This window comes from Gorilla gorilla, chromosome 4 (genome assembly GCF_029281585.2).
Source record: "Gorilla gorilla gorilla isolate KB3781 chromosome 4, NHGRI_mGorGor1-v2.1_pri, whole genome shotgun sequence".
NCBI classification, from domain to species: domain Eukaryota; kingdom Metazoa; phylum Chordata; class Mammalia; order Primates; family Hominidae; genus Gorilla; species Gorilla gorilla.
The window spans coordinates 146864003-146889457 of NC_073228.2; the positions used below are offsets into that span (position 1 = coordinate 146864003).

Genomic DNA, 25455 nt, shown 5'->3' on the forward strand with positions numbered 1-25455 from the left:
TACTCAGATTGAATGTGGAGGTTTTGCTTCGCCATTTACCAAAAGAAGTAATTGTAGTAGTGGGTAAAATTTTGATTATTTTCTGGATGTATTTGGAAGCATCCATTTTATTCTTTTCCAGTAAATATTACTTACCTAGAAAAGGATGCACTTCCTACAGTGCCACACACACAAAAAAAGGTTCAATGACTGATTTGCCTCTAGAGGGTTATGTCCACTAATTGGGCTGATGGCTTTACATGCATGTATCTTCTGACCACTGGGGTCATCACTGTCAGATGCTAGGTTCTTTCCAATTTTTCAAAACTTTTATCGATGTTCAGAGGGTAAAGAAATAGCCTTTGTCTAGGGCAGAAGTTCGTCAATGCCTAGAATAAGACCATGTTCACAAGCCTACTCTTAAAACATCCTAGTTCAGAATCAATGTCTGCAGCTCCCCATAGCACTGTGTAAAATGGCAATTCTTTCTCTCCCAGACTTCTATGATTCTCATTGCTATGAAGAGATGATCTTAAGCACCTCTCAAAAGAAGAACTAAAAGGCTTCACCTGACTATTGAATCGTAGTTATAAACATTTTGGGAAACTCCTTTAGCACAAAACGTAATTCCCCATCTGACAAATGCTTTCCAGTAGGCTCTATTGTGACTACTGTATAAAGGAATGAAAATCCTCCCTGCACATGAAAAGATTCCCAACATTATTAGTCATTAGGGAAATACAAGTCAAAACCACAGTGAGATACCTCTTGACACCCACTAGGATGGCTATAATAAAAAAGACAATAACAAATGTTGGCAAGGATTAGGAGAAATTGGAACCCTCATACATTGCTGGTAGGAATGAAAACTGGTGCAGCTGCTTAGAAAACAGTTTGGCATTTCCTCAAAAAGTTAAGCACAGAGTCATTCTGTGATCCAGCAATGCCACTGCTAGGTGTATACTCAAAAGAAATGAAAATACCAGTTCACACAGAGACTTGTACACAGATGTTCATAGTAACATTATTCACAACAGCCAAAAAGTGGAAATGGCCCAAATATCTATCAGCCGATGAATGGATAAATAAAATGTGATATATCTGGACCATGGAATATTATTTAACCATAAAAAGAAGTAAAGTACTGATGCTACAACATGGCTAAGGCTTGAAAACATTATGTTAAGTAAAAGGAGCTAGACATAAAAGACCACATAGTGTATGATTCCCATTTATGTGAGGTGTTCAGAATAGGCAAATCCATAGAAAAGGAATTCTTCCCACAGCTGGGAGAAGGGAAGAAATGGCTAATGTGTATGGGTTTTTGGGGTAGGGAGGAGGGCAAAAATGTTCTGGAGTTAGATAATAGTGATTAATACACAGCTTTGTAAATACTCTAGAAATTGCTGAATTGTATAGTTAAAATGGGTAAACTTATGGTATATGAATTATATACCAAGAAAGCTGTTATTTAAAAAAAAAAAAATTCCTCCCCTAGATTCCAACAGGTATTTGGCCTCTGTATTATAGGTTGTTATTAAATTTGAAAAATGCCTGCCGCATGAGTTGAGTTTTATTTGGAAGAATTATTTTGATTTGGCTTTCAGCCTGTAATCAGAATCTTGAGATGCCATAATTTGCAGAGCAAATACTTTATTTATACTGGGAAAAACAAGGGATTGGGTTAATAGGCTCCTTACCATTTTAAGGGAATAAAAAGAATGGTTTGTATAGCAAGTAATCTCCAGGGAGAAAAACATTGTTTTTCTGTTTCTTTTCTGGTACTTTACTTACTATCCTAGAGGCTGAGTGTGTTTGTAATAAGCATCACTAAGCAATAAGTATGCATGTAAGTATAGGAACTATTAATATTTCAGTTTGGGAAGAGTTGTTTTAGGAGTTAGCATTCCTTTTTAGTTTGATTTTGGGAATTCTCGGTGATTAAAAAATGTTTTAAAATCTTCAGCACAATTCACAATTGCAGAAACATGGAACCAGCGAAATGCCTGTCAGCCAACAAGTGGATAAAGAAACTGTGGTGTATATATATGATGGATTACTACTCAGCTATAAAAAGGAATGATTAATGGCATTTGCTGCTACCTGGATGAGACTGGAGACTATTATCCTAAGTGAAGTAACTCAGGAATGGAAAACCAAACATTGTATGTTCTCACTCATAAGTGGGAGCTAAGCTATGAGGATGCGAAGGCACAAGAATGACACAATGGACTTTGGGGACATGGGGGAAAGGATGGGAAGGGGGTGAGGGATAAAAGCCTACAAATAGGGTGCTGTGTATACTGCTTGGGTGATAGGTGCATGAAAATCTCACAAGTCACCACTAAAGAACTTATCCATGTAGGCCAGGTGCGGTGGCTCACGCCTGTAATCCCAGCATTTTGGGAGGCCGAGGCGGGTAGATCACCTGAGGTCAGGAGTTGAAGACCAGCCTGGCCAACATGGTGAAACTCTGTCTCTACTAAAAATACAAAACTTAGCCAGATGTGGTGGTGGGTGCCTGTAATCCCAGCTACTAGAGAAGCTGAGGCAGGAGACTCGCTTGAACCCAGGAGGCGAAGGTTGCAGTGAGCCAAGATCATGCCACTGCACTCCAGCTTGAGCGACAGAGTAAGACCTTGTCTCAAAAAAAAAAAAAAAAAAAAAAAAAAAAGAAGAACTTACCCATGTAACCAAACACCACCTGTTCTCCAATAACCTATGGAAATAAAAAAATAAAATGTTCATTTTATCTAAGTTTACCCATATACGTTAAGTATTAAAGAAAGATTCAGTTTGGATTAGATCCAAGGTGAGTTCAGGTTCTGCTCACTTCTCAAATATTACAAGTTTATTACTTTCCCTGAGATGACCGCAAATCATCTATAAATAGTTGCTTTTCTACTTTCTGCCATTTTCTTTTCCACTCTGACCATTAAGTGGTAGAATGTCTTGTCCACTGTCCTAAGAAGGTCAAAGACGAACCCATTCTTAAAGATTATCACCGGGTAACCAAAACATGGGGGTGAATTTTAGGGAATTTCCAGCCTTGTTGTCAGGTTAGAAGTTTCCAGCCTTGTGTGGTTCTCTGCTGTGGAAGAAGTTGCTGCTGTTGATCATTTATTTTCTGGGTGAGAATCCTGTCACCACTTGCTCATTTCCCCCTAGAGGATGGCCCCACTGCCTTCATGCTGCTTCCTTTGGTAGTGTCTTTGTTCTTGGCTGTTTTAATTTTCCTCTGAATCATTTTTCTTCTTTTATTCTTTGTTCTATTTTTCCTTTCTTCTAGTCACCTGAGCAGGATTATACTTAACTCAGGGACACGTTTAAGGCAGTTTGATGGTATGGGCTCTAGAGCAAGTCTCCATGTATTGGCTCTGCATCTTTGGTCAAGATACTTAGTTTTACCAAGCCTCAGTTTCTTCATCTGTAATATGGGCTAGTGATAATGTCAACCTGGAGGACTTACTGAGATCAAGTGAGAAAATCTATTTTAAGCACTTACCCAACATTTATAGACCACTTAATTTGTGCTTTTTGAAGGAGACCGCAATTAGTTCTACAGCTTCTGTTAATAGCAGAGCAATGTAAAGGTACCTGTCACCTTATGCTGCAGTTTCTTCACCTGTAAATTGAAGATAATTTTACAGGTTACTACAGCTTGAGGTTACTATGAGAACTAAGTGAGATAATACATGCAAAGCACTTAAAACCATACCTAGCATATGGAAAGCTCTCAATCAATGCCAGCTATTATTATTATTATTATGTTATTCCTGTACTGTTATTGGGAAAAATTAAAAGGATATGTGACCACAGCATGCGATTGATTCATCCTGGTTTGGTTAAGCCCTATCCTGAGGTTGATTTCCATGGCTAGCAACTTGACTGCCCTTCTCTTGCTCTTTCAGCTGCGCAGTTGGACAGCATTGGCTTCAGCATAATCAGGAAATGCATCCATGCTGTGGAAACCAGAGGTAAAGTAGTTTAACAGATGGCATTGTTCTCATAGAAGGTCATGCATCTGGTGAGGAGTCAGACCTGCTACCTGCTGTTTCCTGACTTTAAGTGACTCATTAGCTCCCCAAGTGCCATTGTCAGTGGATTTCCACAAGTCCTGTTGGTCTCAAGCAGGAGGTCCTAACTGATTTTGTGTCACCAACTTCTTTGGCTGATCAGAAGAATGTGTTAAATATCTAAAATACATATGATTATAGAAAGCAGTTACTGAAATTCGGTTTTAAAAATATTAAAAAACACAGGGTATCATGATATATGTGTTTCTTTGTTAACACTTTATAAGTGATAGTGGTGGGTCTGCTAACTGACATAATTTGGGAGCAGTGATATTTCAAGATATCCATAATAATTGTAATGTGTTATGAAAATATCTGTGATTTCTGACCAAGTTGCAGGTACCGCTAATGCTCCTGTGATTTGTTGCTTACATCCATAAAGGAAGGAAATGCTTAATGTCAGTTATAGGTTAGTGAAGATAAAGATGTAATTGTTTTCCTGTCTAAGTTCACAGACACCCTAAATTTTCTCTGGCAGACATCTTGGGGCCTGTGAACCCAAGATGCTCTGGGGAGCTAGTCCCTGGGGACCACCCAGGTAGAGAAAAGGGGTCAGGCCCATGTTCACACTGATCTTTCCCAGGTCTGTGGGAGCAGGACATTAAGATCAAGGAGGCTGGTTCGTCCCGATGGTCTCCATCCCTTCTTCAGAGACAGCCACAAAGGAGATTCCTCAGTCCCAGCAGTTTGAAGCTTTGAGTTTGCTGGTCTGTTGTACCTCTGAGAAAAGCTCTTAACCATCTTTCCACTGGATTTGATTTGAACCATTGTCAGAGATGTGAATCTTATTTACTCTACAGCCTCTCAGCCTACCAGCCCTTTTTAAGTAGTGGAAAGAAATTCTCTCTTTTAAAGCAGGATTCATAACTTGCCAGTTGAGAAATATACACTTTTTTTTCATAAGGACTGTGAGGCATTAAGTAGAGGGAAGAGAGAGAATTTGAAAACCTACCCTTATGTATACTGTCAAAAGATATTTTTTCCAAAACAGTTGTAATGTATGGAAACATTTTTTAAAATGTTCAGTTATTTCTCCTGTACCTCTCTTAAATAAAGAATTAAGGCATCTTGTAAAGGTATGTAAGATATATCCAGAGAATATAAATTAGAAGTAGGTGACATTTCTGGGAATTGGTCTTGAGGAAATAAGGATATAGGCCAGATTGAGCCATAAGGATGTTTACACCATGGTGATGTTAAGGTACAAAATCAGAAACGGGCCAAATGTCTCAAAAATGGGTTAAATCAACAATGGTACATCTGTGTAGTAAAAAACTGTGAATCACTAACAATGCAATGGAAATACATTTTTTGACATGCGGCCTTTTTTTTTTTTTTTTTTGAGACAGAGTCTCTTTCTGTCCCCAGGCTGGAGTGCAGTAATGCAATCTCGGCTCACTGCAACCTCCGACTCCCTGGTTCAAGGGATTCTTCTGCCTCAGCCTCCTGAGTAGCTGGGATTACGGGCACACACCACCACGTCCAGCTCATTTTTGTATTTTTAATAGAGATGGGGTTTCACCATGTTGGCCAGGATGGTCTTGACCTCCTGACCTCGTGATCCACCCACCTCGGTCTCCCAAAGTGCTGGGATTACAGACATACAGCATTTTAAAAATTATTTATAATACGTGAAAAATGCAAGTTACAAAGCAGCTGCTCAGTATGAGCCCGTTCTGGGAGCAGTGGGGAGAGGAGTGGTCATATTGCACAGGTTTCATTGTGTTCTCAGTGGCTGTCTGCTGATTTTTACTGTTTCCCTTTGACTCATCTATTTACCTTAACTGTAGTTTCTAAGTTTTTTTGAAGTGTTCATTACTAAGGTAATTTTTCTTTTTTCTTTTCCTTTGTGGGGGACAGAGTCTTGCTCTGTTGCTTAGGCTGGAGTGCAGTGGCTCAATCTCTACTCACTGCAACCTTGGCCTCACAGGTTCAAGCGATTCTCCTACCTCAGCCTCCTGAGTAACTGGCATTACAGGCGCCTGCCACCATGCCCAGCTAATTTTTGTACTTTTAGTAGAGATGGTTTTACCACATTGGCCAGGCTGGTCTTCAACTCCTGACCTCAAGTGATCTGCCCACCTTGGCCTCCCGAAGTGCTGGGATTACAGGCATGAGCCGCTGTGCACGGTCTAATTTTCAACAGGAGTTTTAATTTTTTTTTTTTTAATTTCAAAGAAAAGACCGAGAATAAAATGTACAGAGTTTAAAGGTAGAGGCACAAAAATGGAGCCAAAAGTGAGTCTAAAAAAAAAAAATCTCTTTCCCCAGTAAAGTTCATATACTTGCTTGAGCTGGGCCACCTATTCGTCTCTCAGTCTTCAGCAGCCAAAATCAAGAGAGAAACCTAATCATTTAAAACTGTTCACAGAGTCTGTAGTAAATGCAAACTGGTAGCTCAGGAGGACAACTTTTTCTGATGTAAAACTACAAAATAAATACAATAAGTAGGAGAAGAAGAGGTGTACGAGTTCCTCTTCCCCCTCTAAAATGAAAATGGAAATGATGTACTTTAACTTCTAAGAAAGTCTTCATTGAGCACAAAGAAGAAATAAGGACAGTATGAGTTAGGTGCCATTTTAGCGTAAATTGTTGAAAAAAGTGGGTATCTCCCGATTGCAGTGTGTGTATGTGCATACGTATTTATGGTGATCAGAGATGAACAGACTTCCCATACTCTCTGGGATTTGACAATTGTCCAGTGGGAGGTGGGATTGTGTAAAGTCCCAGGAAAGCACAAGGATAGAAGAAGTAGAGACACTTAAGACTTTTCAAGCCCACAAGCTGACATGTTACTGAATCAAGTTTCTGCCACTGAGTAACTTGGGACCCATCACTTGGTTTTTGAAGTTTTTGACCAGGGGCTCCTAGTCCGTGAATCATGCAGAATGATGTACATGATTTTACAGGTCCTTTTTAGCTGTAAAATTCTATCATTCCAGACCACTTCTTTTTATTCATTAGTTCCGTGTCTACATAGGTCTTGTTGAAAGTACTGCAGAATTGGTCCTTTCCTGAGTTTCTTTTGGAAGATTGTGTTTTGGCCCCCAAGTATTTTATACTGGCCTTGATGGAGTATAAACTCGTGTTTTGTTTATTATCATGTACCATATACTGATCCAGGGGCTGAGGATATAATGGTGAACAGGACACAATTACTGTTTACATTCTATTGAGAATGTAACAGAAAAAACAAGTAAAGAATCAAATAACAAAGATAATTTCGGATATTGTTAACTGCTATAAAGAAAGAAAACAGGGTAAGGGAATGACCAGTAGTGTTGATTGTGGATTGCATTAGATTGAAGCGGTTGCATTTAAGCTGAGATCTGAATGATGAAAAGCTCTGGGAGAAGAGCAGTCCAGGTAGAGGAAACAGCTGGAGCAAAGGCTATGAGGTGGGGCCATGAGCTTGGCATGTTGAGGTGACAGGAAGGCCAGTGTGTGGAGCAGAATGCGTGTGGTCAATGATGCAATCAGAGGTAGTCAGTGCTCGATAGTATAGGCCTTATAGGCCATTGTAAGTAGTTTTGATTATGGTCTAAGTGCAATGGGAAGCTATTGGAGGGTTTTAAGAGAAGAGGTGGTACGAACTAATTTGCACTTTAGACAGTTCACTTTGGCTACTGGTTGAAGAATGGACATCAGAGGAATAAAATAGGAAGGTGGAGCTCTATTACTTCAGAGGGGTCAGATATGATGGGCCTGGAACTAATAGGAGAAAAATCATTTCAAGTCACCTGGTCTAAATTGCCTTCTTTTGTAAATGGTACAGTGGTGATCTAATCCATGTATTTAAATGAACAGAAACACTGCAGTGGATTAGTTTTTGATTCTTTGTTTAGATGTTTAATTTAAAAGTAAACCCTTACTAGTCTAATTGTACAGTTCCTTGGGTTGAAATAAAGGTAGTCTTTTTTGATAAAGAATATTTGTATTATAAATGAATGGATCTTCTAATTTCTCAGTCTTGGCTAACATTCCTTAAAATTAAAAACATTCTTACACCTCCGTATTTTCATTTTATATGTAAAAATAGATTATAAAGTGTCTTTTTCTGTTGTATGAATTTTTAATGTCATTTTTGGCATTTTAATTTTAAAAATTGGTTAAATATGACATATTTAAAAGTGTACATTTTGCATCTTTTAGAACTCTTCAGATGTTGCCTTTGGCAAGAGAAAGGAAAGCTTCTTTCGCCTCTGATGACTGAACTAACATGAGGGCTGAAGTGTGCAGCACATCCGTGAAATCCTAGACAGCTGTACCAAATCCCACTCCTTTGCTAAGAGCTGAGCTGAGTGACAGGGGACTTTAATTAGAGCAGCTTTTAGGAGGACTGAGAAAATGAAAAAAAAAAAAAAAGTGCATTTGGCTGGATTGGCCTGACTTGTGTTCTGACGTGCCTCTAATTAAATCATCACTGTTTCTTTCCTCAGGGATCAACGAGCAAGGGCTGTATCGAATTGTGGGGGTCAACTCCAGAGTGCAGAAGTTGCTGAGTGTCCTGATGGGTGAGTGCCACAGTGGCTCTGCTAGGCAGGTCCCTGGATGGGGGGCCCACTCTGAAAAGTCACCAGGTCTGTGAGTAGATACAGCCTGTGGCAAAGGAATCGGGGTGTTTGTGAGCTGTCACCTAGAAGTCATCTGCCCCATCGGTTAGTTGTCATGGCTTCAGACACTGCTGGGAAAGGTTCTGAGTAGGAATGGACAAAATAAAAAATGCCAGGGCCCAGACACCACACCCTCTCTGTCTTGTAGGCTCAGTGCTCTGGTCCAAGTGGCACTCGGTCACTCATGTGACCACCACACCCTACTCTGTCTTTAATAGCTTATGACTCCCTCCATTCTCTTTTGGGACAGGTATTTAGTGGGACACACCCAATGCCCAAGGAAAGGCATCATTCTGGGCTCCAGAGGACCTCAGAGTTCATGTTCCTGATACTGAGCAGGTGTCATGTAACTCTCAGATAAAATGTATATAACCAGATAAATCTTCTGATCCTCTTTGCTTCTAGATTTCAACTAAATACCTGTCACTTGAGCAGCAGAACCTCCTTTGCCACTGGCTGATATAGATACAAAGCACTGTCTCCAAATGTGCAGTATTTGAATCAAAAGCCCATGAGTCCAGGAGCCAAATTTGCTTAGGCTGCAGATTTCCTGTATTTTTAGATATGAGTGCAGCCAGCCTCCATGAGTCACATGGACCTAAATGGCAAACAGATCAGGTTTCACAGAGGCTGTTATTCCTCCCCATGGAAGCCCTGGCTTGTAGAGAGGGACTATCACTTGGGGTACGCAGCTCAGTGTTTTGGACAGGGACAGTTCTTGTGTTAGTATTTGTAATTTCTTTTGCCATCCCACTTTCTGAAAATAGCTTTCTTGTGTAAAGAAATCTCTTCTCTCATGTTGGCCAGAATGACTGTCTTCACCTCTTTTTGAGAGAGTCACTCACTTCTTGTAGCCAAAACCCTATTGCATTGCTAGTTAGAGTGAGATCTGTAGTTTAAAACTGTGATTATTTGCGAGGTACTCTAGCAACGAGTATCTGGGTTTTTTTGGTTAAGATTTGAAATATGGTTAGTTTTTGTAAAAATTAAACTTTTCATTTTGAGATAATTGTAGATTTACATGCGGTTGTAAGAAATAATATAGAGATCCTGTGTACCACTTACCTGGTCTCCTCTAAAGGTAACATCTTGCAAAACACAATTTTAAAATCACAACCAAAATATTGGCATTAATTTAGTCAAGATGCAGCACACTTCCATCACTAAAAGGATTCCTTGTGATGTTGTACATGCACGTACCTCACTTCCCACCTTGCACCCTGTGTCTAACCCCTGGCGATCAGTAATCTGTTCTCTATTTCTATAATTTTGTCATTTCAAGATTATTATTTAAATGGAATTATACAATACAGAACCTTTTGGGATTGGCATTGTTTTTCAATCAGTGTAATTTTCTCAAGATTTATTTTTGCTGTTCCATGTATTAATAGTTCTTTTTTATTGCTGAGTAATATTCCATTGTATGGATGTACTGCACTTTGTCGAACCATTCATTTATTGAAGGGCATCTGAGTTGTTTCCAGTTTGGGACAATTATGATAAAGCTTCTATACATTTTCATATATAGTTTCTGTGTGAGCATATATTTGTTCCTCTGGGATAAATGTCCGAGTGTGCAAATTGCTGGGTTGTATGGTGATAGGGTCAATTTTTGAGAAATTCTGATATAAGGAAGAATTAAGAGTCTAATAGGTGTCAGTCCTTAGTTTTTCATTTCTGACCAGAGCTGCAAACATTTGTGGGGTGTCTACTGCTTAGAACAGATGTCAGGTGCTAGAGATTAAATTTTAGAAAGAGCTGTTCCTTTTCTGTAAGGAGTCCTGATAGGGTGAAATATGTGTGTATATGAAAGCTGTAATGTAAAGTATGATATTCATGCTTAATCTGTGCTGGGTCTAGAAGATCGAGTAGTGTAGTGAAGGAGAGAGTAGAAGAATAATTCCAATTCATGAAGTATTCTGAACAAAGGGTCTATGGTGGCTACAGCAAAGGGTATTGATTCTATGATTATTATTTTAATATTTCTGAAAGACTTAACTTGAGGCTGGAACAGGAGAGTTTTAAAGCTGAATAGCTAAGTTGGTCTTTTTTGTTGAGGAACTTGAATATTGAGCCAAGTGTTTGGGGTTTTTTCTATAGGAAGTAAGAAACTATTAAAAGTTCTCAATAGTGGGATTATATCCATTATGATGCTTTTGCACACAAAAGTGTCAAGAAGACAATTCAGAATAGTTTACAAGGAAAAAAAAAAGCATCTATTTGCTCACATAACTGGTAAATCCAAGACAGAAGCATGGCAGAGTCAGGGATGCCAATGATGTCTTTACTTTTGCTAGATCCTTTGCCCCTTTCTTCTTCTGGCTTCTCATGTTCTCTGACCTCTTCTGGGCTTGGTGTGGCTTTGTTCTCTGTGGGAGTGTCCCAGACAGGTTCAGCCTCTGCAGTCCTTGGAGCCTGTGGTCACTGAGAAGAAAGTGCCTTTCTTGACCATGTTGGCAGAAGGCTCCAGCGAGAACTTTGCTTGGTCAGTATGGGGCCATTCACGTGATTCGTTTCTCAATCTCAGACCAGTCGCATGGCCCACAGCAGATGGCCTGGATCCTGTGCCTATGTTGGGGGATGTGGGGGATGGGGTGGACGGTTGGGGTGCGGACGGGGTTGGTCCCTGAAACCCAGTGGACTGAGCAGGATTATTGATAGGAAGATGGAGAAGTGCTTTCCTGAAATAATGGCTGCTGTTAGCTTTTTTAAAAAAAGTATATCTAATGCAGATGTAATAATATCAGATTCTAGCATTAGGAGCATAATGTTGGCTACAATTTGGAGCATGTATTTGATTATGGAAAGACATGGAGGAGGAAGTTGGTTGTAATAGATTAGGCAAGGCAAACCCTATCAAAGACTGAACCAAATAGGTGCTCTGAAGTCAGGAAAAAAGGACACACTCATAGTGAGTATACAGAGAGAATCAACAGGACTTTTAACCAACTTGATATGGGGGAACAGAAGGGGCAGAGAGATTTCAAAGACGACAGATTATTATGTAAGATGACACTAATGAAAAGAAATATGACATTTTAGACTGCTTTGCTAATCTAAAAAAGAACCACTTTAGCTCAGTTGTGTTAAGCAAAAGAGTGGTTATGAAAGGATCTTGTTTTTATCACTTTTCTTAGTGGCCTTCACACAAGATATTTGTCGTGTTCTCTTCCTTGATTTTCCTGGGGATAGAGAAAATAATCATGAACATTTGAGAAATGTCATGAAAAAGTAATAACTAGCAGCTGAAAGTCACGAGGGCAGCTGCCTCTGCCAGGAGGACATTACAGATAGACTGGAATCTAATCTGAGATCCAACCAGAGCTGCAAGATGACCACAGTGTAACATCTAATTGAAAGTTGAGAATGATATCCATGATTCTCCCTACCAGTTAAATAAGTTTGAATCTCTCAATTACGGAATCACCAGGGCTCTAGACCTGAAGGGGGAGCTTCATCTCTTTTGTGAACATGCCCACAACTTCATCAATTCTTGGTACTGGTAGTGTCTGGGCTAGCCAAGAGTATAAAATAAACATGGCACCTGTGCTCCAAAACCTTCCCCTGAGATGGCTGGGCCGAGTAAACCTTTCATTAACTATTTCTTTATTATACATTCATTGGATGCTTATTATGTGCCAGGTACTGTGTAAGATTTGGTTTATCTGTCCAAGGCTCTCAAAAGTGGAGTAGTATGTTTTGGTTATTGAAAATATGGCTGGTCAGGCGCGGTAGCTCACGCCTATAATCCCAGCCCTTTGGGAGGCCGAGGCAGGTGGATCACCTGAGGTCAGGAGGTCGAGAGCAGCCAGGCTAACATGGTGAAACCCCATCTCTACTGAAAATACAAAAATTAGGCTGGGTGTGGTGGCTCACATCTGTAATCCCAGCACTTTGGGAGATCAAGGTGAACGATCACCTGAAGTCAGGAGTTTGAGACCAGCCTCGCCAAATAGTGAAACCCTTTCTCTACTAAAAATACAAAAAAATTAGTCAGGTGTGGTGGTGCACACCTGTAATCCCAGCTACTCGGGAGGCTGAGGCAGGAGAACTGCTTGAACCCAGGAGGCGGAGGTTGCAGTGAGCCAGGACTGTGCCATTGCATTCCGGCCTGGGCAACAAGAACAAAACTCCATCCCCAAAAATAAAAAATACAAAAATTAGCCGGGTGTGGTGGTGTGCACCTATAGCCCTGCTACTCAGGAGGCTGAGGCAGGAGAATCCCTTGAATCCAGGAGGCGGAGGTTGCAGTGAGCCAAGATCACACCACTGAACTCCAGCCTGAATGACAGAGCAAGACTCAGTCTCAAAAAAAAAAGGCTGAGAATTAAGCAAAACCAGAGACTTTTTTGAATTACTTCGAGTTTTTTTTTTGTACTCTTAATACATTGGAGGACTTTGGGTTGGAAGAGGAATATGAGAGCCAGTGCTTTGAGAATGTCTTCTTTGTACTGATCAGGATTCCTTAAGAAAGCTTGCTAAAATTCCTCATAGCAAGTGCAGTGTGGCTTTGTACTAGTGTCCTACCAAGAGCTACCCTTGATCCCTTCCTCCTAGCAACAGAAGTCATTAGTCTTTAGAGAGTGAAAAGGACTCTCAAAGACTTGCAGATTCCTAGAAATAGAATGCCTTCTGTGTGTCTGGGGGTTTTCCCCCCTGAATATTAAGTAAAGATAAATCTTTCCAAATTTTAGCCCAACTTTTTTATCTATACTATTTAATATATAAATCAGCTATATAGTTGTTCAGTGTATGTCTGTCTCTCTTCCTGTCTCTCCATACATATTTTAAATAAATTTTTTCCTGATGAAAAGTTATGAGTGGTCATTGTGAAAATTTGGAGGAATACAAAAAGTAGAAGAAAATAACAGTTCTATATACTAGAGTTAACCTTTATTAACTGTTTTGTCATATGACATCAAAATGTTATATTATTACCTGTTAAATTTAGTATAGTATACTAAAACAGTATGTTTACAAAATTAAACTCACTGTGCAGATATTACAGGTTTTATTCATGTAACACTATAGAGTGTCTATTGTCACATGTCATTCAAGTTCTTCTAGAGTGTGATTTTCTCAGGCACATATTGCACAGATGCTCTATAACTTTTTAATCAGTCCCCTGTTCTTGGATACATGGGCTAATTGCTATTCTTCATCATTCTAGAAAGCACTCAGGTAAACATCCCCATAGAGGCAGGACAGAGGGTAAACATCCCCATTGAGGCAGCAGAGACTAAGAGCATGCATTTTGAGATTAGACAAGTTACAGTTCCACCGCTTATTTCTTTGACTTAGACAAATGATTCACACTGGTCTAGTCATCTATTTCCGCATCTGTAATAATGGCTCCTGCCTCCATAGTAATGTGAGGATGGAATGAAAAGATGCCTTGTGGGTTGCTGAGTCCAGAGCCTTCACATGTTAAATATAAAATGTTAGTTGTTATAATTTTTATATGCATCTCTAATTATTTCCTCAGGACTTATTTTAAGATGTTGAATTGCTGGGTCAAGGTATGTACATGTTTTCAAGGCTCTTAAATGATAGTCCCAAGTTTGTAGTTAGCAAAGTCTGAGGAGACTATGCTACACCCCACATCTTTGCCATGCTGTGTATTACTGTTTTGCATATAAATTATTAACATTTTTAAATGTATCTTTTTAAATTTAATTTTGCATTTCTGCAATTTTGGGTGAGGTTAGGCTGTTTACATATTTATTGCTGATTTATACTACTTCGTTGAATTGCGTGTTTGTATTCTTAGCCTATTTTTCTATTGGTATGTTCTTCTTTTTCTTAAAAAAATTTTTTTTGTTTTATTTTTATTATTATTATTATTCCACTCTGTTGCCCAGGCTGGAGTGCAGTGGCTAAGTGTTGGCTCACTGCAACTCCTACCTCCCAGGTTCCAGTGATTCTCATGCTTCGGCCTCCTGAGTAGCTGGGATTATAGGTGCATGCCCCACACCAGGCTAACTTTTGTATCTTTTTAGTAGAGTCGGGGTTTCACCATGTTGGCCAGGCTAGTCTTGGACTCCTGACCTCAAGTGATCCGCCCACCTTGGCCTCCCAAAGTGCTGGGATTTTAAGGCGTGAGCCACCACACCTGGCAGTGTGTTCCTCTTTTGATTACAAGACCTTTTTAGATCTATAGACTATATTTTCAATATGTTTTTCCAGATTATTATTTGTCTTAAACTTTATGGTGCATTTGTTTTTGTTGTCTTATGACTATTTTATTGAGATGGGGTCTCACTCTTTCACCGACACTGGAATGCAGTGGCATTATATTGGCTCACTGCAACCTCCACCTCCTAGGTTCAAGTGATTTTTGTGCCTCAGCTACCTGAGTAGTTGGGACTACAGGTGTGCACCAGCTAATTTTTGTATTTTTAATAGAGATGGGGTTTCATCATGTTGCCCAGGCTGGTCTCAAACTCTTAAGCTCAAGGGATCTGCCCACCTTGGCCTCCCAAAGTGCTGGAATTACAGGTGTGAGCCACCGTGACTGGCCTATTTTAAATTTTTATGATGTCCAGTCTGTTATCTTTTTTCTAAATGAATTATGCCATAAAAGACCTTCCCCAGGCCAGGTGCAGTGGCTCACACCTGTAATCCCAGCACTTTGGGAGGCCGAGGAGGGCGGATCACAAGGTCAGGAGTTCGAGACCAGCTTGGCCAACATGGTGAAACCCCATCTCTACTAAAAATACAAAAATTAGCCAGGCGTGGTGGTGCACATCTGTAGTTCCAGCTACTCAGGAGGCTGAGGCAGGAGAATCGCTTGAACGTGGGAGGTGGAGGTGGCAGTGAGCTGAGTCGTGCCATTGCACTCCAGCCTGGGTAACAGAATGAGACTCCGTCTCAAAACAACAACAACAACAACAACAACAAAAAACCTTGCCCAATCTAGAATGACAAAAACCTTAATTTTCCTTAAAATCTGTCATGCAAAGTGGAAACTCTTCTTTTTCCTCTAATACTTATCCACTTGACCAGTATCCATATAATGAGTCATCTTACCCCTTTCCACTACTTTTATATATCACCATGTAATCATTCTTTTATACATATTGGGGGCCACTGAAGGAGTTTTTATACATATTTTTCTAAAGACAAACAAATCTCTTCACTGTATGTTTTTCTGTAATTCTCAGTCTTTTAAACACACCAACATTTTTCACCTTTTTAATGCTTAATTTTTCTCCTGATTCTTTATATTCTAGCAAAAATTCTCAAACTTGTCCTCCATCTCAGTATTACTCATTTAAAATTGTTGGGTTGATTGTGATTATTATTTTGCTGTTTATAATGCAGATTTTAACTTTTTGTAATGGATTTTCCAATATCTTTATTATCTTTACTTATTTAACTCCTTTTATTTCTACTTTTCGGTATAATGTTTATTATTTCAGTCTGCTACTTGTTTTATTTTGTTGTCTTAGTTCCTGGCATCCATATTTTTAGGATTTTACTTATATGACAGAGCTGGTGTTTTCTGAATTATTTTTCAGAGTGCTTTGGTCTCTGTATTTTTTGCCAACAAATATTTTATAGGATTTTTTATCTTCTGTTTAATCAAACCTTTGCTTTTAAGCTCACTGTGGATAGATTCTCCTTGTTCTGCTATTTTCCTGACTCCTGTTAGAATCATTATCTTACCTGATGATTGGAGGGCTATTGTACATAATTTGAGCCAACTTTCTGGTATTCTTAAAGCTTTCATTTAGTGAACCTATAAGCCTGCATTGATTTTTCCTAGTTTTGGTATTTGGTCATGGTCCTGGGAGAAGCTGGATTTACTTCTGGATAATCTGAAGCATGCTGTGGTTCTTCCCTCGTGACTCTCATGTTTCTTCTACGGCTCTCCTTCTGATTCACTTGCCTTGATATAAGAGGACCCCCCTCCACTTCTGCTCTGCAGTCTGATTTCATTGCCTGGATTATAATCTCATGACAGCTCTGGGTGCCCCAGAAAGTAGCCCCCAAAAGTGTGTTTGCTGGAGTGGGGTTGTGGGGTTGCAGCATGGCCTTTCCCCCACACCCATGGGTGGCTTGGGCTATGTTTTTGGTGGGCAGAGGGCCACCACCTATCACATTGTTTCCCCAGCTGGATTTTCCTCAGGCCTTCATCTAAGCTTTGCCTAGTGGATATCCTGGTGGCAGGAGAATGTTGACTGAGAGCCTAATCTTCTGTGCTGTTAAAAATTTGTGTCCCTTTTTTGTGTGTTTTTACCATGATGTTAAAGGACTGCAAATTCAGCATCACTGTTTTTCTCGTCCTGTAACCTTTTTTGTTCTTCTTCTTCTTCTTTTTTTTTTTAAACCACATTTAAAGCAAACTTAGTAAAACAGAGAACACAATGAAGGTATTATAGAGCAGTGCTGTAAAGCACAGAATTATAGTAGCATGCTTCACCCACTTACCGCCGATCCAGCCATGAAGTATCCTTCCTTACTCTGGGACCTTGAATGTCTGCATTTCTTTTTTCTATGCCCCTTATTTCCCATACCTTTTCACAGAGTGGCATAAATAAAAGCAATCAATGACTTCTTTCTGAAGAAATCAAAATGCTTTATGATGATTTCTAAGACCTAAAGGCTTACATAGGATTAAGTGGAAACAGCCCAGACTTTGAAGACTGTAGCCTACTGGAGTAGGGGAACCATGAGAAGAGCAAATGTCCAATTTTGTCTACCAGTGAAGGGTAGCAGACAAAAGATGACAGGACCAGAAGATGATAGACTACTTGGATAGAGGATTGATCATTCTGGAAGCTAGCAATACAGCTACTAATCACAATCCTGAGTCCCCAAAGAAGAAACACACAGATGGAAGCTCACCTCCTCCTCTGCTCCAGCCACCATCACCTTTGCCTGTTGGGATGCTTCAGGCAGGCTCTCCTAAGACTGGGTCTTGAGCCAGTAAGAGCTTTTGGATCTCAAAACAGAAGGGACTGTTAGAGATAGGATATGCACATAAAAAGCTGGCATTAGCAGTTGCCTCTACCTTTTCATGTATATCTGGTTTTTTTTTCTTTGAATTCTTAACATGTGCGTGTATTACTTTCTCACTTAAAGAGAGAAAAAGATTAATTTGCATACACTATAATGTGTTATTAGGAAATTCAAGAGTACATAGGTAACTTTCCTAATAATTTCCTCCAAAATATCCTTCATTTTGTCTGCAACACAGTAATAGACTAGATGGCCCTTGGGACTGATCCAAGTGTGACATTTCTAAGACGTTCTCCCCTTATAACCACTGCTTCCAGTCTGTGTCTTCTGATTTTCTGAATTCATGTGGTAGTAGGTTCAGGAGGAAATAACATTCATTCTGCTTTCCCCACATGATGCCTTTTGTACATTGGATTGCTCCTCTAGTTTAGATCTGTTTTACTAAGCAGCAGTGGTCAAGGGACATGGTGGAGAGAAGTGTACTGAGTTCTAAAGAAGAGTGTAAATGACGTCTCTGTGGCATATTCACATGCCATCAGGAAGCTTCTGTAAGTGAGGGGAGCATCAGGAGGGAGGTGTGGAAATCAGCAGCACTTTCTGAAAATGGTGTAGCTTGGGAGGCTGTATTCAACTTAGTTTGGATTTTAAATGAATTAAAATGGATGTGCTCAAGTTATGAGACTTGCCTCATCAGTGCTATAAAAAGCCCTTTAGCCGGGCTGTAATTTGACTCTCCTCTCTAATGTTACGCAATATTCCTATGGTTACAGAGCCCGAATAAGTGGAAGCTAATCATTAGTTTGCTAAATGTGGTTCATGGAACAGTTCACAACTCCCAGACTTGCCAACTGCTGCTTGTTCAGTTTCATGTTCACTCTTCTTGGGTAGAAGTTGGTTTCTTCTTTAGAAAAATGTACAGTAACATTTGTCTCACATCCAGGAACCATGCAGGATGGCAGCTCTCCATGTGTCTTAGGATGGGGAGGGAAAGAGGTCATGCAAAGCAGAGGTTTTTGATACATACTCTTCTGCAGGAAAAAGCCATTCAGGGAGTGCAAGATGACAAAGACACGAATTAAAGTGGCAGACATTTTGGATACTGGGAAAATCACATTTTGTGAACTTTTCAGAAATTTGCTGTGATAGAACTCTATGGAATTTACTGTTCTGTGGCCCCAGAAATAAAATTATGCTCTTGGGCCGGGCGCGGTGGCTCATGCCTGTAATCCCAGCACTTTGGGAGGCTGAGGCGGGCGGATCTCAAGGTCAGGAGTTCAAGACCAGCCTGGCCAATATGGTGAAACCCCATTTCTACTAAAAATACAAAAATTAGCTGGGCATGGTGGCGCATGCCTGTAATCCCAGCTACTTGGGAGGCTGAGGCAGGAGAATCGCTTGAACCCAGGAGGTGGAGGTTGCAGTGAGCCAAGACTGCGCCACTGCACTCCAGCCTGGTGACAGAGTGACACTCTGTCTGAAAAAAAAAAGAAAAAAAAAATCATGCTCTTTAGGTTCTTCCTTGTTTGTTTCATGTGACAAGAAAGACTTCATTTTATTGCTCAGTGTCACCTGCAAACATCATACAGGTACTGTGCCTTTGAGAGCCACATGTTTCTGAGCTGGGGACCCTTTCCTCTCTCATAACCCAGTATGTGTCAGGGAAACACACGGAGAGCAGTAGATACCAGCTGGATTTGTGCCCCTACCTGGTGATGATAGGCTAAATCCTGAAGCCATTCATGAGTATTTGGCCTCTTTCTATTTGGATGAAAGTAGTTTCTTTCCCAGGAAATAGAAAATGTCTTCTGCCCACCTGTGACTTATTTTTTTCCAGCTGAAAGGCTGTTGGCCCTGCAGGAGGAACAGCTTTCTTCATTGATGTCCCAGAATTATTCTTGGAGACTGTTCAGAAAGATGCAGTCTGGTGGCTGCCTCCCTTTACCTGGTGCATCATTTAGATCTCTTTGCATTGTAAAAAGACGGAAAACCTGACCTCACCTGGCTTAAGGGGAAAAAGGAATTTACTGGCTCATGTGATAAGAAGGAGAGGCAAATACAAGGGTTCAGGATCCACCATTTCTGCTTATCTCGTCTCTGGGTTGTCGGACTTTCAGGCTCTGTGTGGTGGCACCTGGCAGTTACATAACCTCCTAGTGCAAGCCCAGCAAACAGCAAATATCTGTTCCTGAGTCCTGGAGAGTTACTCTGACTGGGCAGGCTTAGGTCTTGGGCCATCCCTCATCCAGGCATTGAGTCCAGAGAGTTGATATACTTTTGGCCAGTCTGTCCTGAATCTCATTCTCCACCCCTGGAAAAAGTAAGAAAAGGGTTGCTCTCCCACTCAAAATGAGGTGCTATGCAGAAAAAAAAAGGACTGGGAGCTGGTGGCAAAGAACTAGTCTTTAGCCAGTATGAGGGAGCTGGATTCTCCCTCCTGTGCACTGAAAAAGACTCTGTGACCCTCCCACCAGTATGTGTATGACCTGGCCTGCCTCACCAGGGACAGGATGGGGATCTGTGAAGCAATTACACTCCCCAACCTCTGCCTCTTCTTCTCACCTCCTTGTGTGCTACTCAGGAAGATTATAAGAATTATCTCTCCTGTTCTTTTATCATACATGCTTGTTTAAAATATACTGATTTGTTTAAAAGTCCATGCAAGAAGAGACAAAAGAAATTGTCAGAGCTGATATGGTGGTTCTCATTGCACATTTGAGCTTAAAGCAATTTTTTTAAAAATACAAAAGTAATGGAATAAAATCATACCACAGTCCACCACTTTAACCCAACCACTAATTTAGAGTATTTCCTTTCAGCCTTGTTCATATAAAAAGTTCATAGAAAAAGTTTCTCATAAACATATCTTGTTTTTTTTTATTTGACATTATATAATGCAGGCATTTTCCATGTTGCTTTACAGTCATCGTTGTCATATAAATCGGCGAGGTAATATTCCATCAGGTAGACATACGGTAATTCACTTAATCATTCTTCTATCATTGGACATTTAGGTTGTCTCCTTTTTTGCTGTTTTTTTTTGCTTTTGCAAAGAAGAGTGTGTGCTGAACATTTCTGGGGTCTGTAACTTTTCTCGTGCCTTATCTTATTTTCTGAGGGTAGACTGTGAGAAATGAGATTACTGGTTCAAAGGGTGTAAACGTTTTTAAGACTTTGATACATATTACCAAATTGCTTCTCAAAACTCTTGCATTTGTCTCTCCTGCTGCCAGCAGGATAGGAGAGGATCAGTTTCACTGCATTCTTGCCAGCAAGAGATATTGGAATTTTTAGACATTTTCCTAATTTAATAGGTAAAAAAAATACTTGTCGTTTTTGTTTTACTTTGCATTTCTCTAGTTACTAGCAAGATTGGATGTCTTTATGTGTGCTTATTTATTAGTTCCATTTTATGCTGTGCTTTATGTATTGTCTTTTCTTCATTTTAGACCCCAAGACTGCTTCTGAGACAGAAACAGATATCTGTGCTGAATGGGAGATAAAGACCATCACTAGTGCTCTGAAGACCTACCTAAGGTAGGGACTTTCCATTTGCAAGGCAGAGTGCCAGCTAGTTATCATGCAATCAGGAAGAAAGCAGTTTTATTTTCAGACTCCGGAGAGCTGTCGGGTGGGTGTTTGAGATGTGGAAACAGCTTCTGTGTGGGTGCGTTTAGCTCAGCTGGTCAAACCAATCGTAAATCATCCATAGTTGATGGGTTGCCTTTGTGCAATGACACCCTGAGTGATTTAGGAAACTTTGTTCTATATGAGAAGTATTGTGATAATTAGCCATGAACAGAACCTAAAATGGGGTCTTCCCCGAAGTCCCTGAATAATCTGTTAAGAAAACAAGGAATCATGAATCATATTCTGTTAAGAATGCATGATTACATACCTCATGTATTTTGATAGTTTCATACTTTACACAGAGTACATTGCTGACAATGGTTCTTAAAAATGAGAACTTAATGGAACTCCTTTTTGACTCCTTCCCTTACACTGGACAATATTATTTCCCTGCAGAGACTATTTTCGTTGTATCATTTATATATGATATTACTGTACCCTCTCTATGCCTCCTTTCATTATTAAAGGTTGGGTTATTGACCAGCTGCCTGCATCTTAGTTTCATGAATAGACCAAAATATTTATGCTGGACTTGAAGGACAGGAATACCATAGTTCTTACCAAAAAAGGTGGGATCTAGTCTTAAAAGGAGAGGGGAATGGTCATCAGAAATAGCATAAGTCTCTGTGCAGATTTTTTGAAGATGCAATTGGCTGGAAAGCAAAGGAAGGAGGCCACAGAAAAGGAATTGCTGATGTAGATTTTATTGGCTATTGGGTAATTAGAGTCAAGAGTAAGATATAATGTAAGTGTTAACTAAAACTAGGAGTCGAATTAAGGGACCCAATGAGAATAAAATCTGAGCCAAGAATAATGTATAGTCCTATTGAGAAGTTTCTTATTTGAACTATCAGGAAAAAACCCTCAAGTTTATGGTTAAACATACTCATACCCCAGCAGGTAAAATTTGTTTATATCATACCTAATGTTAGGGGTTCTAGCATTCTGGAGCAATACTCCATAGTGAATTCACCACCACAACACCTACAAAAATCTTTTATAGTGTTTCTAGATGAATTGATTCTAGCAACAAGCCGCTGGGAAGATCAAGACTTGCAAATATGTAGTTAGTTGCCTGTTTCTCAGACACATCTTAAAATGCTGTTGTTGATAGATGAGTCACTGACTGAAAAGGAAATCTCTTAGTTTGTGTTAGACTCTTGCATTAGCACTATTTTAGTGTTGACAATGAAACATAGTTGTATCTATTCATTTAAGAAAGAGAGAGAATAAACATTTTGGGTGAAATCTCAGAACCCTTGCAATAGGGAAACTACATTGTTATTGTTTCTCTGTGATCTTTGTCTTCGAGAAATGTAAGACAGTTTGTCAGTCTCTAGGCTGCTATTTAGAGAGAATATGATTATTCTTATTATTAAGCTGACTAGCCTATCTCCTTTTCCTCCAGAATGCTTCCAGGACCACTCATGATGTACCAGTTTCAAAGAAGTTTCATCAAAGCAGCAAGTAAGTCTTTTTTGTCTCAGTTTTAAGGGGAAGAGAATAGATTTTTCTATTTCAAAGAAGAGTCAGTATCCCAAAATAAATATTACCTAACCCTTCATATTCTGCACGTAAACTGGCCACATAACATACTCATGAGATTCTAACATGGAATAAAAATGAAACAAATAGGGATTGCTAAGGGCTTTTCTACCACATTGAATTTACAGCAGAGGACAGAAACTTCAGAAGTCTTTTTTTTTTTTTGAGGGGAGGAGGATGTTGGAGGGATAGAGAAAAACAAGTTTGCCTTTCTAGTTTTGATTATTGGAGTTCTAACTTCTTAGGTTTTTTCCAGCCTTTGAGTAGCATTTTGCAGAATGAATCAGACATTGCACATTACCTAAATTGAGCATTGGAAATGTTTCCCTGAATATGACACCATTTATATAACTTCACAGTCCTCTTTTCCATTATGTCTTCCATTTACAGCTTCTGATCATTCTTCAACTATATCATCCAGGTCCCTGGTGTCATATTACTGGTATTAAAATACATAGGGATTAGGTGCAAGCTACTCTAAGTATACTGGAATCTCTGGCTACATGGGTCAGGCCTCTTGTAAAGGGGCAGAAAGATTCTCTATCAGATTTAAATCCAGCATGAATCTTCACAGTATTATTATGTCGATAACTTGTGTCTCTCCCGGGTTCCTTTCAGCCTTTAGAATTTATTTACTCTGGTAGCTACTACTGGCCTAATTTAGTAGTACCTAATGTTCTGGTGTCCTTATCTACTCATAGTTGTCCCCTTAAAACAGGAAGGAGAAAGCCAGGAGTGAAGATGGGGTTTATGTCATTTCTTTCTAGAGAAATTACAAACCCATAGCAACCATTCTCTACTTAAACCTCACATCAGTTCTATAAATAGGTGTGATGAGTACCATCAGTCTATTTGCCAGAGTAACAAAGCCACTTACCTTGGTTCAACCAAGAGAATGTGACAAGCCATGATTTAGGTTACAAGTTGGCAGAAAGACTTGAATATTTTATCTGCCATTTCTTTCTTTCTAGCAGGCTGGTTGTCATATGTGACTTGAGGATACTGGACATTTCCTTTGATATCTTTGATGCTGTCTCAAGGTGTTATTTTGATATTTGAAACCCTTGCAATGTTGTTCATGTAAGATTTGTTTATCACTTTACAAGTGCATAAAGTTCCTTACTTCCTTGAAATGAAGTCTTCCCTCTAGGGAGCCAGCTACTCCTGAGTTTGTTCTCAGGAGCAGCTCTGGGTGTGCAGTTGACTGGCTCCATTTCATCACATCATCATCTTGGCTTTGATTTTTTGATGACAATTTTTTTGGCAACCCTGTTCCAGAAAGCACCATTAAAAGGACTTCCAGATCTAGTCATGCTGGCCACGCAGTATGCACACAAGACAGGATTGTAAATCTTTGAGAAATCCTTGGGCTGTTAGCGCTCATCCTTTGGTTTCCCTTGATTTTTCAACCTTGAAGTTGTTTAGCTGTGACACTGATAAGATATTACCTCCCTCCTTCCTTTGCAGAACTGGAGAACCAGGAGTCTCGGGTCTCTGAAATCCACAGCCTTGTTCATCGGCTCCCAGAGAAAAATCGGCAGATGTTACAGCTGCTCATGAACCACTTGGCAAAGTAGGTTTAAGACCAATTACTAGCCTTTTTCTTACCCCTGAAAGTTCTTATCTTAGCAGTGAAGCTGGTCTCAGTTCTGCTTTTGTTTCTCTCTCCCACTATTGCATCAGGTATGCTGGAGGCTTAGGAAAGAAATGTGTGAAATGTTCATTGCAGTGGAGAACAGCAGCAAATGCCAGATGGCCTTCCCAGAGGATGCTGGGGAAGTGCTCATGCAACCAGGCCACCAAGCAGAGTTTTCAGGGGGATTTTACCTATGGTGATCAAGGGCAAATTGGAGTGTGTTGTCCATGATACCAGGTCACCACACAGAATTTTGTGGGATTATATGTTCTTATGCTCATCAAAAACAAACAAAAATATGTTGTGGGTTTACAGAATTTGGGTTTTCAGTAAAGAGGACTGGATTCTAGAGCTGACTCTGTTATTAACCTGCTGCTTAACCAGCCCTGAACAAACTGCTGAACTTTCTATTCCTTAGTTTCCCCATCTGTCTAATATGGATAATAGACTCCCCTTTTTCTACAAGGATCATTGATTTTTGAAGTTACATGCATTAAAGCCTTTGAAGAAGTATAAAGAATAAAGGAATTATTTTTGGCAAATACTCACTTGTCGTCTGAGATAATCAAAGCATTCAGTAGGGACCTGATTTTCTTGGAATGGTTTTGAATATTTGTGTATTTACTGTTCCTTGACCCTTTCACAAATGGCATTGCTGACTTCCCATGCTGCATTCATCACTACTTGTGTGTGTGTTCTAACCTTCCGTTGACTTTGATGGTATGTTCTTGATTGCAGACTGGAGCACAAGAAAAGAATGAGAGCATAACAGTTAACCTAAATTATTAAACCCTACATTCTATTGAACTGATGTGTTATAAATTTGGCCCTTATAGTCCATACTTTGCTATGCCATTAGGGTATTTCTTGGGGATAAGTTGATATTCTTCTGAGGGAGATTGTGATGGTTAGTTTTCATCTTTCTGTCAAGCACTTGATATTGCCTTTGGGAAAAAGAGTGATATATATCATGAAGATTTCCACCATTTCCTCATTTCCATCAAGAAGCCAAGAG

At 39.8% G+C, this 25455-nt stretch overlaps 1 protein-coding gene across 9 annotated transcripts in view; it reads left to right on the forward strand.

Annotated features, from left to right (window-relative positions):
• ARHGAP26 (Rho GTPase activating protein 26) overlaps positions 1–25455 on the forward strand; it is a 458221-nt gene that overhangs the window by 262700 nt on the left and 170066 nt on the right. For all 9 annotated transcript variants that reach the window (XM_063706839.1, XM_055389277.2, XM_063706842.1 and 6 more), the window contains exons 13-17: positions 3891–3956; positions 8495–8569; positions 21079–21166; positions 22668–22726; positions 24272–24377. In XM_063706839.1, coding sequence (XP_063562909.1) covers positions 3891–3956; positions 8495–8569; positions 21079–21166; positions 22668–22726; positions 24272–24377 — 394 coding nt within the window. The remainder of the gene's footprint in view (positions 1–3890; positions 3957–8494; positions 8570–21078; positions 21167–22667; positions 22727–24271; positions 24378–25455) is intronic.